The sequence below is a fragment of the Paralichthys olivaceus genome, chromosome 9 (genome assembly GCF_024713975.1).
Source record: "Paralichthys olivaceus isolate ysfri-2021 chromosome 9, ASM2471397v2, whole genome shotgun sequence".
NCBI lineage: Eukaryota > Metazoa > Chordata > Actinopteri > Pleuronectiformes > Paralichthyidae > Paralichthys > Paralichthys olivaceus.
The window spans coordinates 7454563-7473958 of record NC_091101.1 but is presented as its reverse complement, the minus strand read 5'-3'; the positions used below and the strand labels follow the sequence as shown (position 1 = coordinate 7473958).

The window sequence follows — 19396 nt, the reverse complement described above, 5'->3', positions numbered from 1 at the left end:
TCCCTGTGAGCTGGGATCCACATGAACCTGACTTCTGTTTGTGTGATGTAGTCTGAATAATGTCTTGTATATTTCATACAGTGTATCTGCTCTGCTGTGGGAGGACAGGGGCTGTAATGATACCAATACTGATAGTGAATCTGAACATACCATAACCTTTTTAATCTGGTTCTGCTCTGTCCACTGTAATGCTATTGCTATTGCCAACTTCTCAACTATATTTATATATACTGTTAAGTGATCGGATGTTCTTCCCTTTATATTTGCTCTGGAACAACAAAAGCAAAGCCAGTCTCTCCATTCTTTGGCATCTCTCTTCGGATTCCCCTCATGGTTTTTCTCATTCCCCACACATTGCTTATAGGAGTGGATCTGTCTATTTGGGGACAGAATTCCCTCCAACTTTCTCTCTTTGCTTTATGATCAATTAGATTTGTGAATTGTGGAGATAAAGCTGCAGGTAAAGGAACAACACACCGCTGTTCACACACTGTTATCACCAATAATCAATTAGCCTCAATTACAGCAAAGTGATCATTAAAGTAATGTGATTACCGGGTTGGGGCGGGGCGACTGTTAAACCAGCCAATGAGAAGCCTCTGCTCAGGGACGTGTAAATCAGGAAGTGATTTAACGCGGACACGCTGCTGTGTGTTGACATCAGAGCCGGAGACAGAAAACAGTGTGTGTCTCCTCGTTAATGACGAAGCATCATGACCCAACATGTCCACCTCTGTGTTCTCCTGCTGGTCCTCCTTCTCCCTCCTGCTGCTGACTCCAGAAGAGGTAGCGTCAGTTCTCACATACACTTCATGTTGCTGCTGGTTGTTGAGTTCCTGACTTATTCGAGTTCAGGTTGATAAACAGTAAATCTCAGTAACTAGCTGACACGAGCATTAATGGCTGCTTGTTATTTCATTACTTGTGGTTTTAGTGGCTGTAGCTCGAGTTGATTACATTAACTTGCTCACTGAATGCTGCTTTGTTCGACTGGTTGAGTTTTAAACGAGTTAGAGTGGAAGCTGCCTGTTTGTGTCCAGCGTGTCATCAGTGTTTTCTCTGATGTTTCCCTCAAACGAATATTCACAGAATCCACTTGTCTCTGTGGTGGTGGTAGTTGTTTTTTGAATAATTCCTCTCATCTCTGATCTTTAGTTTTCCTCACCAGTGATCTAGAAACCTTGCCACAGCTCACACTTGAAAAGATGAATCTAAACGCAGCAAAACAGTGAACAATGTCAAGTTTGATTTTATTCATGAAGGTCAGGATCTGAACCACTCTGCTTTACAGTCCTGGCAAAGGAAGGCAACATGAATAAGATGTACAATGTTAGAAATCAAATCTGTAGAAAAGAGCAACAGTAAAAGGCATAAAGGAGAAGTTTAAAAGAAACCGAGTAAAGGGCTGACTAAAATACTTAATAAGACTTTCAAGTAGGAATAAAAAGGTGGCACCCAAATTAGATTCAAAACTAGAATCAGATTCAGTAGTGTTCATGCCTCTGCCCAGGCCCAACTGCCCCCCTATGAAACCGCATTTAAATTCACTAGATGCCGATTTTTATTTCTATCTGCTCCAAGTTGCACATACTCATAAATGTCAGTCACTTTTTTCCATCAAGACCTGAACATGAATTATTCTCTGAGAAATAAACAAATGTCACAAAACGTCCTATCTCACAATGTTAAAGAAAATGGACAAAAAAAGTCCTGGACCTGCTCCCTTATCTGGATCCACACCAAAATTGAATGAGATCTTTCCTGACCGATTCCACATCCTTCCAGTTTGGTGGTAATCTGTCCTGTTGTTCTGCCAACTACCAGACAAACAACCAAACATGGACAAAAATCTGTGATATAACAAGGGGCTCAACCATAAAAGATGTTGTAAACACAAATTAAAATGTCCAATTCTATGTTTTTTCTGGTAACCAGTGTAGATCTGCCACAATGGGAGTGATTTGTTGCCTTTTATTCCAAAATAACTGCATCCATGTTTGTTTACAGAGAGAAGGAATGTCCTCCTCATCGTGGCAGATGACCTGCGGACATCACTGGGTTGCTACGGAGACCCTGTGGTAAAATCACCAAACCTTGACCAGCTTGCGTCCAAAAGCCAAGTTTTTCTCAATGCATATGCACAGGTCAGTGCACTCACTGTCACAAGTTGTCTAAGCAGCTCAGTCAGTTTGGATGTGAGACTAATTAAATCATACAACCTCAGTTTAATCTTATAGACATTGTATTTGTCCTCTCCTAGCAAGCCGTGTGTGCTCCCAGTCGTACGTCCATGTTGACCAGCCGCAGACCAGACACCACAAGGCTCTACGACTTCAACTCCTACTGGAGAGTCCACTCTGGAAATTACACCACTCTGCCTCAGTACTTCAAATCCAGAGGCTACTTCACCGCGTCTGTGGGCAAGGTTTTTCATCCAGGTCAGATTAATAGCTTAAAGTTTTCATGAAAATCCAAATGGAGGGAGAATTTTTTTTTTTCTCACACAGGTTTACATGACATTCACTTTAGGAGATCCCTGAACATTAAGAAGCACTGATTTTTACAGCAGGTTGATGATGAGCCTGTTCTGGTCCTCTGAGGAGATTCTGAATGATTCAGTTGTTTACTCTGGACATGAGGCATTTTGTGTTTATCTAGTTGTTTGGTTGTAACAAAGGTTGTGTTGTATTCTCTCTTAAGGAATTGCCTCTAACCACTCAGATGACTACCCATACAGCTGGTCCATCCCTGCATACCACCCAGCCTCATTTCATTTCGAGAAAGAAAAGGTATGAATAGGAAACAGCATCTCGGACACGTTTCCACTTTAAATTGGGGTTTGTAATCCTGGAAAAGCTAGACTCCACTTACCATAAATCCCACCCCCTCCCATCAACCCTTTCTATAAAGCTACACCCGCAAAACACTAGAAGCTGACTTTATCCATGACTCCCTCACTAACTAATGGCCATCGTCTCTGCTACGTCTCTCTGGCTGAAGACTGGTCGTGTGCAGTGAGCGCACAGGCTGGGTGCATACAGGCAGGTTGGTTAGCGACGGGCAGATATGCCAGCCAGTCATTTTATCCGTTGTTTATCACAGTCCTCTGATGGCCACAGACCCTGGATGTGTATTCTTTGTTTAATGGTGGCTATTTGGAATTGACAGACATTTCAACAAATTAAATAGAAGGTTTTCCAGAAACAAATGACCAACTCTACATTTAGTACACATACAACAGCTTGAAGTGATGCAGGCCAACCAAGCTGCCTTAGAAAGTGCTTAAAAATCTCAGTTACCCTGACTTTCTCTCCTCTCTCTGACAGTCAAGGCCACAATGACATCTAAATGAATGGTAGTTAAATATATGTAGTTATAACAGAGCTCTGCAGCTGTCCACTGTTACTCAGTGGACAAGCAGCATCTGCTCCATATGAGTGGTGAGCAGCAGAGACTTTTTATGATGTCGCTCTTTCTCATTGAATCTTTGGAACATGTGCACCTCTATCATGAGAGTTAAGGGCTTCTTCACCGAGAACAATCAGTCCACCCAGCAACTACAATAACAGTGGTGACTGACATCTTTGAGATCGTTTTCAGAGCATTTTGCTGAAACACTGATGGCCAATCAACATGCATCTAAAGGGCGCCACATTCAAAAGAAACATAACTGATCTCAAAACCCCACGTGTTTGATAAAACCAGCAGTGTTTCTATAAAGACACCAACAACCAACAATGAGGACTGAATCAGTAAGCAAGTGTTTTCTGACTGTCAGCTGTTCAGTGTGGATGCTCGCATCATTATTATTTTAGTTATCAGTCTTGTTGTGGACGGCTTTTTAGTGTCTGAATTTTGCAAAAGCTACTGGATGGATGTTGCATGGATCAGGAAAGAATCCAGTACATTTAGCATGGCTCTGTGAATTTTTTCCCCCACTTTCTTAAACATTGTGAGAGAGAGTGTTTGTCATCATTTTCAGTGTGTGCAATTTGGTGCACATCTAAATATAAATCCAGATCTAGTAAATTTCTGTGGTTTCATAGGGGATTGTCGGGCCTGGGGCCATACCAGGTGCCCTTCTTGTTGAAAATCTAATTTAAAGTGCTGCCACCTTTTTTAAATTTTGCTTTTAATTCAGCTTGGGTCTGTCTTATGATTCACTACCCAAAAACTCTGAGTGCCATTCTAGTTTTGTGTCTGAAGTCTAAAATCAGAATGTGGCTGGTGCTTATATCGTCCTGAGGTGATACTCTGTCTGAATCTTCAACAATTGAAAATCCAAAGTCTGAATTTTCTTTGCTGGATCTCTCAGTGAATTAATCTTTTTCACAAATTAGAAGTAGATGGTCTATATCTGTTTGATCCTCTTCAGACTTGTCTCTGAAAAATGTTAATCATTTCCTGTGAGGTCTGTGCCTGTGATTGCATCACTTGAAGTTGATTCTGTGTCATAGTCACTCAGAGAATGATTTAATTCATGTGAATCACTCTGGGTGCAGACAGTCATGGACTCATAGGCTGCATTTGTGAAAGAGCTGGTGTCTCTGTGATCTCTGTGAAGAGACATTAAATGATATAGTGTTTGGCTGGGAGAGACTGTCTGCACCGAGATGGAACACTCCTTCCATCATGTCTTTATAATAAGAGCGTCATTGTCCCCTGTGTAGGTCTTAACTGCTTCTTTCAAAATTGTAATGGATTCAAACACCCACAGTTAAACTTTGGGTTTAAAACCCAAAGTTTTCTTTAACCTGTCTGGATCTGATCGTTTATTTAATGAACCACCGTCAGGTTTTCTTCTCAGGACTACGCAGGCGATAGTCTGACTGATGCAGCGTCACATTACTTCATTTGGGTTCGATGCACATTTACCTGGAATCCAATCCCCACATTATCAATGGCTTCAATAATAACTGGACTCATGTTAATATCAGGAATGTACACTACCTCTACCATAGACTGTAAGTACAGACGGAGATGACGGCAGTGGTGGCTTGCTGCAGTCCAGGTCATACATGCTGCCTCTCCCATGTTAGCAGACATGGACCTAATTTTTTTTTTTTAAAGTTAAATCATTTTTTGGTATTTCTTATCACACTGATGTTTGGTTTTTGACGTCAGCTCATCAAACACTGAAATGGAAATCATAGAAGTAACAATGCATAAAAAGTGACTTTTAGTAAATCGCATGAAAATCTTGTTTGCAGATGTGTAAAGGAGAGGACGGTAAACTCCACGCCAACTTACTGTGTGCAGTGAATGTGACGGAGCAGCCTGGGGGAACCCTGCCTGACCTGGAGAGCACAGACGAGGCCGTGAGGTTACTGAAGAGCTGGGCCAACGATGATGTTCCATTCTTCTTAGCTGTGGGATTTCACAAACCACACATTCCCTTCAGGATACCACGGGTACGTGACTCAATATCAACGCCCTCTGCACAAAATGTTAGATAATAGTTAAACCAGTATAGTTGTTTTGTGAAAACCAGTATTTATTAGTTTTGCTGTATGATGTGAAACTTGTAATGACTAATGTAAAGGAAAGCAAAGAATGAGATGTACATACTGTCTCTGAAGTGCATTAAATAACTAGTGACCTGGATGTATAGGAGATGCAGTTTAGCATGAAGGAGGGACAGAGCATGATGAAGTGGAATATGAATGAGAGCAGAGAGAGATGGAGCAGAGATGGATGTCACCGTGACAGAGAGGTTTCCCTCAGCGTGTAAGTCGAGAGATGGGAAGTGGGAAAAGGTCAAACCAGCTCCTCTGTGTTGACATGTGATTTATGGTACACGGGATTTAGCTCGAAGCGTGTGGACGCACCCGGAGAACGGAGCAAAGAATGAAAAGATCAGTCTCTGGAACGATAAAAATAAATCAAACCAAAAAAACATCTGAGAACATATACTTTAATCATGACTCCTGTCTCCTTTTATTTTTTTAATAATCAGGCCAGTTATGTGCTTTTTGGCAGATTCTACTTATCGAGTATTTTGGTAAAAGGAAGAAATAACAAGTAATGTGTTAGGAATCTTTGTAACACTACTAGTTAACTTATGAGGATCATTTTGATGAGAAGAAAAAAAAAAAGATTTTATGTGTATGTAAAAACATCCCAGTATTTTCAAAGATCTAATGTTTCATCATGATGGAGATCACCAGTTGTTTTGTGTAGCGTGTCCCTGCCTTTATTAAACACCACTCTGAATCGTGTTGCATATTTTTAGGAGTACCTGAGCCTATATCCCTTAGAGGAAATGACCCTGGCCCCTGACCCCAGTGTCCCAAAACTCCTCCCCCCTGTGGCCTACAACCCATGGACCGACGTGAGAAAGAGAGACGATGTCCAAAAACTAAACATCAGCTTTCCTTACGGACCAATCCCCAAAGACTTCCAGGTTTGAGCTGCCATGTTTTAAAACAATGTATAACCTCTGTGCTCCTTGAAACAGTTAAACACTGGTGTTCTGTACCATTGTATTCCAGCTGCGGCTCCGTCAGCATTACTATGCTGCTGTGTCTTACATGGACGCTCAGGTTGGAAGGCTGCTCAGTACTCTGGACGATCTCAGGCTGGCTGACGACACTATGGTGGTGTTCACCTCAGATCATGGTCAGTAGACACGAGAAGGAATGCCTGAGGAAGGCTACAATGCTGCTGTTTATTCATCTTTCAGGTTTTTGTAAAATGAATCACTCAAATGCCATTTTTCATTTAGTGGGGATTTTTTGATATTTAATAAGTATCCACGTTTGACTGTTCTTGTGTTCCACCACCAGATGGCAGTGTTGTAACAGCATATGGTGTACTTGTTACCCTCCACAGTTAAATTCCAGCTCTTTTTCTGCACCACCTCCTTTATTTTAAAAACCTTTCCATTACTCGGAAACTCAATTTCTTTTAATGTCTCCTATAAAAACATTATTAAAATAAATTTCCTCAACACTCTCTCCATCTGAGATGTGATTTGTATGATCCAGATTGACTGACTCTGTTGTCTTTTGTCTTTCTACACATCTTCTCTGTCTCCCTGTTGTTGCAGGTTGGTCATTAGGAGAACATGGAGAATGGGCTAAATACTCTAATTTCGATGTGTCGACGCGTGTCCCTCTCATCTTTTACGTCCCTGGTGTCACAACACGCCAAGATTTTCTGGGAGTGTCTCCTTTCCCCTTTATTGATGTCTTAACCAAATCAGAGTACAGCTTTAAGAGTAAGACCCTCCACTGACATCAAATTTGTTTCTTTTAATAACATGTACATTTGGTCTTTCTGAAGGCACCATGAACGTCAAGTCAAATGGAGCTCAAGTTTGATTTCATCTTTTTCTTTTAATTGGTCACATAAACCCTGTTGAAACATTTATTAATATGCCAACTTGACTTTAATGAAGTCTTTGATATACATGGAGAAATTCAAAAGTATTTAGACAAGGATACACTTTGATATTTTGCCTCCAGACAGTTTTTACTTCAAATGCAAATGGTGCAATAATGATGAAATTTCAGTGCAGGATGTCGAGTAAAATTTAGTGGATGTCTTGACTAATTTGCTCTCAGTGGTTTAAAAAAAAAAAAAGGGAAGACTTTTCTTTAATTGGCTGACCCTTCTCTCTTCCAGATGACAAAGTTAGAAGAAACGTTGTGGAGTTGGTGGATGTGTTTCCCACAGTCGCCTACATGGCCGGCCTCCGCGCACCTGAACCTTGTGATGATGTTTCTTTTCAGGTAAGAAAAGATGAAAATGGACGTTTTTATTGAATCTTAGTAGTTTTCAGAGGGGAGGCACTTGTTACCAAAGTTACTACATGATTGGTCTCTCAGCCTTGATTTTGTTCTGCGAAGATCGTTCTGTTGCATTTGTTAGCTGCATGGCTAATATCTGGAAAACTGAATGATGAAACATGATGACATCGGTGATCCCCTGAGTTTTAGCATTTCTATTTTAGTGAAACGTCTCGGCAGGTTTTAGATCAAAAAGTTGTTATGAAATTTAGTTGGGACATTCAGGATGAATCTTAGTAATTGTGTTGATAACCTGTTCTTTCATGTGGTGCCATCCTGTCAAAATTCTCATTTGTCCTAAAATGAGAAAATACCTGCAAATCTAATAACATCCCCACCAGCATCAGATGTGCTTTTGTTTCTATTTTAATTTAACCTAGCATGCTAATCTACTAAACTAAAAATGTAAAACATCATGCCTGCTGAACATTAGCATGTAGGCATTTTCACAGTAAGACCTCACGTTAGCATTTAGCTCACCACAGAACCACACTATGTTCATCTCATTACTCAGACTGTGCTTATCTATGTGCACCTGAGTGGGAAACAACGTCTCACTCACAGAGTCATCAACATTAAGGTTATTTCTCACAGCTTCAATGGTTTAACTTGGCAACAGAATCAAATACATGACATTACATTTTGCATGTTACACTGTCCGTTTAGGTGAAATCCAATATTAACACCAATGAAATAAATTCAGCTAATTTAAAAAGGAATTTCACTATATTTATTTGGGTTCCCTTATTAATAAATGCCAACAAATATGTGAAATAAAAAAGCGAATGCAGCGATTAAAACAGTTGTGTATTATACGTTTAAGTTGATATTTATCCAGTGTAATTAACATGTCTCAGAGGTTAATGTCTTGATAACACTGGAGTGTCCACACTGTCATGGTGAGCATGTGTACATGCTAATATTTGCATGTGACTCAAAGCAGCGCAGCCTCACAGAGCTGCTAGCATGGCTGTAGACGTTTGATGGTGATGCATATTCAGTGAAGCACACCTTGGTAATCAAAGTGTTCAAAAACAATAGAAAATAAGAATGTGATCTTAAGTAAGTGCAGGAAATCACATGGTGCTGATTCCAAGCCATTTTACAGAGGACAGAGCAGAGACGTTTCAGGCGTATTGTTACAGAACAACATGACCGAATGAATCTAGAAGTAAACACTCCATAAACATGTCCAAACATGCCCAACATGAACCTGATCTAATTGGCTCCGACATTTGTTTCCTTCACTGTGCTGCCTGTTCTCTTGCTTTCAGGAGGAGCTGTGCACAGAGGGAGACAACCTGGCCTACACTTTCCGACACAGAGAAAGAGGAGAGGACGAGGAAGCGGTATCTTTTAGCCAGTACCCTCGACCTGCTGATACACCACAGGTACCTGAGATTGAGTGTCCAGAAAAGTCAATGTAACAGCCTTCACGAGCCGGCTGAAGGTAAAATCATTACGTTTTCCATCAGTCAGAAAGCTGCGACAGAGCACTGAGGCCCTATTGAAGAAAGAATTCTGTGATTTTGAGAATCACAATCTTAATATTGGGAGAATAAAGTCACGAGTTAATGAGGGGGAAACAATTAGGAAGGAGAACCAGCGCTCTCTGGAGTTCCACCTCCTTCAGGATCTAAAGTCTTGAACCAATCTTGACAAACTATGAAATTCCTTTGAATGTTTCCCAGATGTACCAAACTACAGCCTCACAGTCGCCCGCTTCAAACTTTGGTTCTTTCTTCAGAATAGACACCATTTTTCCACCATCCTTTCAAATTGTTATTTGTGAATTTTATTCCAAAGTGTAACTTAAGATGCTCCACATTCTTCATTTGAACACAGACTATATCTTCATTATATTACGACTTAATTCTCGTTATATTGTATCTCTACTTTATTCTCATAGTATTACAAATGTACTCCTGTGATATTCTCAATAATAAATGTCAGATGAATTAGTGTTTTTACCTTAAGTGACTGTAATACTCCGTCAAAGGAAGCATCAAACCAAACGGTTATATATTTCATATAAAACGTGCCACACTGATAAAGCGCTGACATGACTGTGGTTACACTGTCACTCTTTGAACCTCTGTTGTTTGTACGTCAGCTGCCAGCTTCAAACACACAGTCTCTGAATGAAAATGTCCGTGAGTGATACAGCACCTGCTGCAGGTTAATCTCTGTAAAGTTTGGCAGCGTGACATCAGCTCATCGGTCGGCTCGCAGGAGTTGGCAGCTGCAGATCTGAGTACCTGTGCTCAGTTTAAGTTGACTGGTCTTCTTTTAGGTGAACTCAGACCTCCCTGACCTTAAAGACATAAAGGTCATGGGTTACTCTCTACGCACCTGGGACTACAGATACACACTGTGGCTGGGATACAACCCGAAAACATTTCAGGTAGGTGTTTCACTTACCTGTGCAGCATGACATCTCATCTACTGTGTGTGTGTGTGTGTGTGTGTGTTTGTGTTGGATCCATCCATCTTTTCTGGCTTTATGTGTTGAGACGTTTTCAGTGACGGTAACAAATGATAGTTGGCTAATGTCCATATGTCTCTCCATGCAGGTGAATGTGACTGACGTCCATGCTGGAGAGTTGTACATGTTAGCAGACGACCCCGGGCAGGACAAGAACGTCTACAGCGACACGGATCACAGTGTGATCATGAGGAAGATGACCAGCCTGCCTCATGTAAGTTTGAATTCAGTCAAGTCAATAAATAAATGGAGGCCATGTCAGAAATCCCCCACTAATCACTGTAGAGTGAGTTCACCATTTTGTAGTGGTGTCAGAATGTATAGTGCAATGCACCGCTCAGAAAAACGAAGGGATACTTGATCGTCACAGTAAGATGATCCAGATAGGAAGAGACATTATGCTGCGTGTAACATCCTCCAGCATGACTGGTTTGGTGTTTGTTTTTACAGGGTACCTCCCTAATATTTTTGATGCCGTTATTTGATATTTTTCTGACTGGCATGAGACAAATTTGGGAGTTTTGGTGGTAAAATCTATGATAAGAGCAGAGCAGCGTATCACAGCACAGACAGCGGCAAACAAGTTTCTTTCTACATTTAACATGGCCATGTGTTTTTCCCTAAAATGATTTATCCTCAGTGTAAAATTAACATTTAGGAATTATTATGGGATTTTCCCTGTCCAATGTTGTCGTTGGACATCATAATCCTGCAAGAATGATGTAATTACTGGTGCTGGACAGATTTTTTACTTACTTATTTACTTCTTTCCCGACTCGTCCAGACTGTGACTCTGCAGACGAGAATGAAGCTGCAGCTCCTCTACCTCACAGCAGGGATGAAGAGGAACAGTGGGAAAGCGTGATGACGAGAATAAACTACAACAGATGGACGGATGAGGACAAGTACAAAGGGAAGATGGATGGATGAAAAACTTTGTCTGGAAAGGAGGAATTCCTCGGATAATTCTTTTAACACAACACACTTGATTCTGTATATTCTGCGACCACCGTTAATCTTTAAAGCTCAGTTCTTCCGGCTAATGTTCCGTGTTAAGAACTCGTCAGCAGATTGGAGTCAAAACATGAGTGAAGTGAACAAAAGAGCATATGTGCTGTGAGTTTCAAGACATGAAGGAGTTTAGCAAAGAAATAATTTACATTTTGACAAAGAGAAACATCTTTATATAAACAGAAACTCTTCCTCTAACTAAACAGAGCCAGTGTTTTCAGTGACGGGCCTCTTCACAGCTGCTGTTCATGTCTGTATCTACTTACTTGTGTGGAGGAAATGTTATGGTGTTTATTTAGTCTCAAAATTTGCAAGTGCAAAACAATGTGAGGAATCACTTCTGCTCCGTGTGCACGACGAGCGAGGGACTGGCGACGGTGTCGTGCACATGGAGCAAAAATGATCGTGTGTGAGGGTTTCTTTCGCTAGCAGATGCTGATCTGTGCGCTTTCAGAGTAGATCCTCCCTCCTGAGTGTGGGTTTTTTTGTGCGGGAATTTTGAGACTAAATATCATGTCTAAATTTCAATGGCAGCAGGAACAGTTATTTTTTTCTGTCGAAAATTTAACAGCCAGTTAGCTTAGCTTGAACACAACGCAAAAATATGTTTAGTTTCTACGAAATTGCAGTACTTGTTGAAAATTCTTGTATTTCAACTGCGATAAATATTTAAAATAGTAATAGTCAGACGCATTGGTAAGTAGTATTGTAAACTTTGGACAGAGCCTCGCTAGCTGTTTCCTCAGGAGTACTTCCTTTTTGCCGAGTTAATCGTGAGACAATAATGCTCATATCTAGTGTTCACATATGAATAAAGTGTAGATATAATGCTGGATGCACAGCCTCCTGACGGACAGCTCTGATTGGCCATGAATTCACTACCCCCTCTATGAGGAGACACTTTACGAGTCTTTTCATCAGAAGCAATATCGAAGAAACCTGAAGATTTAGATCTTTTGATTCACAGCGACACCAATTTCCTTTTTTCTGGATCAAGTGTTCATCATATTGATCGTTCAGTCAGCTTCAGGTGTCGTCTCCACTTTAAAGCACAACAGCTAAAGAGTGCTTGAATAGTTCTGTACAGTGGTGTGAAACAAAATGACATTTCTATTTGCACTTGACGTCCCTCACAGCTATTTGCCTCTAATAGTCGGTTCAGATCAATTTGTGGAATTGAAATGAAGTGAGTAAAAGCCATAATAATTCAACGCAAATGAAACTGAGCATTTTACTGCTGCTCCAATGCGTGAACATTTTGGTGCTGTGGTAATTTTAGAAGAGTCATTCCAGCTTGAATTTCAGGTTCAGCAATGAATCAAAGGGATTTGGTCTGACAACTTATATTGTGGGCTGCCCTGTCCTTGTGTTAATAGGATACAGTTGAATCATGGTATCAGCAGGGCTCTTATCATATGTGAGGATGTTGGGGGGGTGGAAATGAATTGGAACATTTTTGCCTTGTTTCCTCTTATCAGTGGAAATCATTGTTGAGAGAATTTATTTCTTCCCAGGATGACCTCCGCCCTAGTGAGAATTTTTCCAGTGGTTTGCCTGTGCTCTGTGTCCTCTTACTTTAACATGTGGAACAATGGACATAATCAGTAATGTATACTGTCCATACAGATGCCCACAATGGAAAAATCAACTTGAGTGTGGTTTGTGTTTGAGCGTCTTTAAGCTCCATGTTTCTGAAGGGAAAATAAATGCTGTAAATCTTGAGCTTGGCAACAACACATTAATATATTCATGTCACTTTTGATTGGCTTGTAATAAAAAATAAAAATGTTTTTCTATAATGCAAGCAGCAGTTTACTTTTTTTGTAACTTATGATCACAACCTCCTCCAGTGTTTGTGTCCTGCTGCAGAAACTCCACATTCTGCTGCCTGTCCACACACCTGCTGCTCTGTTGTGGTGTTTTTTGTGTTCTCACCCTCAGTAGAAGTGTAAAGCTGCAGAGAAGAGGGACGCTCCTCAGGGACCTTGCCAGTGTATTCAGTGTTTTCTCTCCTTCCTCACTCCTTCTGTTGTTTCCTCTGGAGCACACATTGCACATGACTGCACTCTCTCTTTGGCTCTGGAAGAATTTGGACTGGAATGAACAGTCCCTAATTTGTGTCTGATTCCACAGAGTCGCTCTTTCTCTGCAACAGAAATGGTTAAAAGCCTTGTAATTGCATTTTGAAATATACTGGAGAATAATTCTGTTTCATGCTTTTTGACTTTTTTATTTATTTCTTTTTCTTTTTACGATTTTCAATTTACTGGCAATAAAGCAGAACGATGTGTAGAACTCAGTCAAAAAGACCAGAGAAGCTCCTGACGTCTCTCCCCTTCCTGTTTCACCTTCCTCTAATGATTATCTTCCTTCTGTCTAAGGGCTGCCATTGAGCATTTCTTTATTATCTGGTTGTAATGGTATATGAGACAACAGAAGCAGCATCTGATGGCTAAATTAAACCTGGGGGCAGTGGAACAGAGCTTTGACCACAAAGGTGCTAACGAATGAATTTTCTGTTCTAATGGTGTCGTGCATGAGGACACACTCACTTTACAAGTCAGCCACGGCCAAAACTTCTTGATCGTCTTCTTGATCGTCATTGCAGGTATTTCTTATCACACTGATGTATGTTTAATTAGTTAGCTGATGCTTTAAAAAACAGGGTGAAAAATCATGATGAGGCCGATCGTGTGTATCAGTGGGACCTTGATACCAAAGCTCCAAAGATCGCCACTGCACAGACACTTTTTCTGGATAGGGAGAAGCAACAAAGGTAGAGTCAAAGAAAGCTGCTGTAAGTGAGTGGTTATTTATATTGTGCTTTTTGATCTTGACGACCACTTAAAGCACTTTACAAAACAGTTTTTGCAATTCCCAAGGACACTACAGCAAGCAGAACTGAGAAACCTGGGATCGAATCACTGTCCTTCTGGTTAGAGGACGACCTCTCTACCCCCTCAGCCAGTGTTGTTATAAATTATCCTCTCTTGTTCGTTACGTTACAAACTCTTTTGGTATGAAACACTGAACGTGAATTTCAAAGGGCAGTCAGCACGGCTAGTGTAAGCATAGCAAATATTGGCAAATAAACACATGCAGCAGACATGGATATCTGTGTGTTCTGTTGCTAAATACTCCACTATGTTCATGAGTAGCTAACTTTGTTTATCGTTTCGGTGTTGGACAGGTTGTTTACTTGCAGTAGTCTTTTATTTATTCATGAAAAAAGCTAGATAACTAAAACAAAAAAAGTTGTGGGGTATAAAACCAAAACAATCGGTTGAAAGATTCTAAAACTCTGAAACAGAAGACAGGGTTGCAGGGTTGAGTGATAATGCCTTGCTCATGGGCAGCTCACCCCTCCTCCAGCCTGGGCTTTTATTTTGAAGGTGAGCCTAAAGTGTGAGTCAGCTGTAACCACTCTCCTGTACTCTGCCTGTATTCACGTCAGCTCATATTTCTGCCTCAGTTGCTTTATCGGATCAATATTTATCATCACAGGGTTCTCCGGCCACCACAAAATTGATCTAATGGCAATTACATTAGTGTTTAGCTGCTGTTCCCCTGCTGCTGCTGCTGCTCTTTTCTGTTTGTCACTGCATCTCACCTGCTCTCTCCCTCCAGCCCGCTCATCGTCTTCATCATTATGCCTCGTACGCTGGTAATCACATTACTGCTGCGGGCTCGTATTGTGGCAGGTCACACTGGCTTTCTGTTAACGTTGGCGACGTACACAATTACATTAGAGAGGGTGAGAGTATGTGTGTGTTTGTAAAAACAGCTTAGCTCAGCTGGATCAAGGCTGGTCTCAAGTGTGTGTGTGTGTGTGTGTGTGTGTGTGTGTGTTTACTGTGGGTGAATGGATCCAGGAGTAGTAAACAAACTGTACTCTGTGTCCAAGGACTTGAAGTATTTTCTTCTCTTAATTAATTTTGTAGATAGGATGTCTGCTTCTGAGGCTATAAGCTGCTCACAGTCATTTATCTGGCCACTTTCACATTGTGGAGACCTGAGAGGAAAGCTATAGTATGGACAACTTTATACTCAAGAAGCTTCCTGAGACACAACCATGCTCTGCATTCGAATGTAAATGGAAGAGGAACAATAGCAGCCACTGTGACCTGCACTGCAATGTCACTGCTGTTACAGAGAAATCAAGGTTTTTAAACAGGCACAGTTTGGTCAGTCCACAGAATGAAGGACTGTGTATATATGTGCCTGATGGACAGTTCCCTGATTCTCATGTAAAGACATGAACTCTGCACAGTGGGGTCCGGACTTTCTCCAGAGTTTTTCTTTCACATAGGAAAAACTCAGCAGGAGATTCTCCGCTCAGACGCGTTAACAGCATCAGAGATCTTTAGAGCGTTCAGGTGAGGAGTGGTGCAGCAGACAGAGGAAGGACAAACGAATTCCTCTGTGGAAATCACGTGTTTTTGTTTACAGCACCTCGACACTGGCGTCAGCGCTTATCATCAAAAGTTCTCTATCGTGTCTTGGTGTTTTCTACGTGTCTCCTCAAGATGATGTCTTGCTGTTTTCTGATATGATCTCATTCAGACATTATCCAGTGTTTTTACTAGGGGGCTTAATCAATCAATCATATTTTATTTGTATAGCCCATATTCACAAATCACAAATTTTCTCATAGGGCTTTAACAAGGTGTGGCATCCTCTGCCATTAATCCTCAACAAGAGTAAGGAAAAACTCTACAAAAAAACTTTTAACAGGAAAAAAATAATGTAGAAACCTCAGAGAGAGCCACATGTGAGGGATTCCTCTCCCAGGACAGACAGAAGTGCAATAGATGTCACGTGTAATGGGGAACGTCAGAAAAATAGGAGTAATTACAGCATTGGTTAGAGTAAATAGTGAGGACTGGCCAGAGAAACCAGAGAAATTCCAGACAACATCTGGAGCCTCTCACTCAAACATTTGTGTTCTCACATACAGCCGCTCTGAAAAATGTCAGGAGATTCTTTGGAGTTCAGTGCATGACTGAAAGCAGCTTTAGTTTTGCCGCCTCCAACAAGTTGGTTATGTTTCCATGAAACATGTGGGAAGAATATAATTGTGAACAAAACAGAAGACGTGAAACTTCTTCACTGATCCGTACAAAGGGGAGGATCCAGGAAATGTTTATCACTTTAAAAGGGATATTTCTGTTTTTCAACCTGGGCCCTATATTTATAAATGAATGGTACTTACAAAAACAATTGGAATCAGTCCAGTTGCTCATGTCTGCAGGTAGACACAACATGTGACTACAATATGATCTCATGGGGCGACTGAGTCACAATTCCCAGCATCACTCTGTCCAACCTCAGGGTGAAGCTTGTTTTGACAGCTAACAGTGAAAACATGTCAGAAATCCAATGGAAGAAGTCTTCATGTTTATCAGCGGTACACTGTGTCATTTGCAGGGAACCGCTACATGTTTTATTCTTTTTAATCTGCTCTGTTTTTGCACTGTTGTTTCCACTGCTGGTCAGAGGAGACGGGTTCAGCATCAAGGAAACAGACGGTTAGAAGGTGGACTGGATGTGATATGCTAGCTGTCAGCGTGAAACCAGTTTAATCAGGAGTCATTCAATTAGAGCTGACGAGCTCTTCCCTCGTTAGCGCCTCTGGAAGTGTGAACCGCCGAGCTGCACGGAAAAGCTCTGCGTTTTAACAAAATCACTTTTTAAACGTGGCAAAGAACGAGAGGAGGGATAATCTATTAACACTGCCACTGCACATTGAGACAGAGGGAATTCATTTACTGAGTGGGTTGCTTTTAATTAAGTGGAATTGCTGTAATCAACTCTTCAGTGGGAGCTGGTGAGGGAAACCTGTGCTTCTGAAAATGGGTCAAAATGCATTCTCAGTCAAATGTGAAATATATCAAGACCAGGCTACTGTTTGGAAAATTAAATGAAAAACATCAACATCAACTAATTTTAAACAGAAGTTTGTTGCCTATAGTTATCCAAGGCGTCACTAACAAAACACATCCGACCAACAACGTTTCTGCTCATCATTGATTAGAAGAGTGTGAATAATATGTTATTATTGTTTGGACCTGTTTTCTGTTGAGGAACTGTTACATTCTTCAGCAGTCACCACAATAACAGGAACTTTCATTTGCTCAACTTCTTATTATATCAAAATGTGTCTCTTTCACATTGTTACAAGACAAAATGTTTGGATGACACATTTTACTGCTTTTTACTGAGTACATGCCAAACTATTCTGTTCTCATAACAAAACACCTTGTGGGTGCCGTCCTCTTGTCCCATAGTTACATCTTGTAACTGCAGTAACCTTCAAATTCCAGCCTCAGTCCAACAATAACAAACAGTAATGCCAACTTGTTGGTGCACATCATGAAACACTGAACTTTATAGTTGCTGAACAAACATCTGAACCTGTAGCTGACATCAACAAGAAAAATAAACAAGTGCAGGTTAATTCATTGTGTAGTTAACTTTTACTTCATGTGTAAGATGAGAATAGTGAACACACTGTGCTAGCCGACTCCATCTTAGAAGGTGCTCACTTAATATCTTTTAAACAGTGCCAGGTATTTTGGTCCTTGAGCCCAGCTAAGTTCAAACTGCTCATTTTAAACTTATGATGAACAGACAGAGACCGAGACCAGAGAACAGTTCTTTTCTCATAATAAGAAAATGATCTTTTACAGCAATAAACTGTCATAATATAAACCATTTGCTTCTTTTTTGTAGATTAGTATGAGGCTCTTGAGTGAGCCTTTGAAAACTCACACAGTAAATCACGTCTGTTCACATTCAGAATAAATATGTATTGTAGTATACCTCCCCTGTCATTAGTATCATTAAAATCATTCATTCTTTTTTTCAATTTTTAATCCAGACTCTTTTGAAGATACAGCATTTAATTCAAAACATTCATGCAACCTCTGTTCTCCTCAATGGATGTTTTTATTTAAAGGCTAAAAGTGGAGCCTAAATTCACATGGTCTGTAAGAATATAATAAATGTAAACAGGGTTTCACATCTAAAAGACGCTGTGAGTGGATGCAGCTCAAGGGGAAAACTCGCCTTGATGGCGGTGCCTGGCCACATGTAACCATCAATAATGGCAGCGTGCAAGAGGCTCCGGTGCTCGTGTGACATTAGCTGTGTTTCCATCCAACTGCCTAAACACAATTCTTTTGAAAAGTCACAAAGAATAAACCTGCTGTGTGTTGGATGATGTGTGTGTGGTGGAGAAGCAATTACTGCACAACTTTTTATTAATAGACAACAGTGACATGCTAAAGTCGTTACGAGCTTCGTCTGTTGTGTGTTTTCATGAATGCAACTGCAGCTGGAGAATCTACTCAGGTCAGACTTTCCTTTCAGGCATATGGACATGAGTGTGCGTATATACAGTTCGGTCTCTTTGCACACATGTGCATGCGTGTTTTGTGTGTTTTGTGTGTGTGTGTGATGCTAAACCATATTTCTGAAAGCTTATTTGACTGCATGGTTACCTATGGCAATTAAACCTATAAATCTAAGCTGTCAGTGTGTTGGCTCTACACCAAGGACACACACACACACACATACACACCCACACACACGCGCAGCCAAATGTGTCTCAAGGTCTGAACATAGGCCGTCTCCACCTCCTTACTCATTTAGGGAAATACTTAATTAGATGGGATTTATGTCCATCAGAAAAGTCACACTTAACCTGCACTTTGGTTTTAATACACTGGATATTTCTTTGTAACACAGTCTAGTGTTTGCTCGCATTGTCAGAGTCACACACACCCTGATGAAATATTTATATTATCTGAAAGACAGAAGTAAGATGGAGAAGAGCAGGATCACTGGTTCAAACAGATTTTAATCCATATTTTAGAGACATTAAATATTGAAAAACAATGGAACTGCATCACAACTTCTGATCATCACATAGAACAACTTCATTATAAAAAGAACCATATAAAAGGCCAAAAGATAGCACAGATAGAAACAGAAGAAACAGCTGAAGTTGTGCAACACATTTCAAAATACAGTTTAACTCATGAAGGACAGATGTGTCCTCAGATGTGATTTCTGCAGAGACTGTAACACTGCTGCCGTCAGCCAGTGT

General features: G+C 40.7%; 1 protein-coding gene across 1 annotated transcript; it reads left to right on the top strand.

Moving 5' to 3' along the window:
* The first annotated feature begins 610 nt into the window (after nucleotides 1-610).
* On the top strand, nucleotides 611-13090 carry ids (iduronate 2-sulfatase). Its single transcript, XM_020083851.2, has 13 exons — nucleotides 611-786; nucleotides 2008-2144; nucleotides 2261-2438; nucleotides 2701-2789; nucleotides 5211-5411; nucleotides 6233-6403; nucleotides 6492-6618; nucleotides 7049-7219; nucleotides 7627-7733; nucleotides 9065-9181; nucleotides 10084-10194; nucleotides 10364-10489; nucleotides 11060-13090. Exons 1-13 carry the CDS (start codon nucleotides 714-716, stop codon nucleotides 11138-11140), a joined length of 1689 nt encoding a protein of 562 aa, XP_019939410.1. The 5' UTR covers nucleotides 611-713; the 3' UTR covers nucleotides 11141-13090.
* Nucleotides 13091-19396: the final 6306 nt, after the last annotated feature.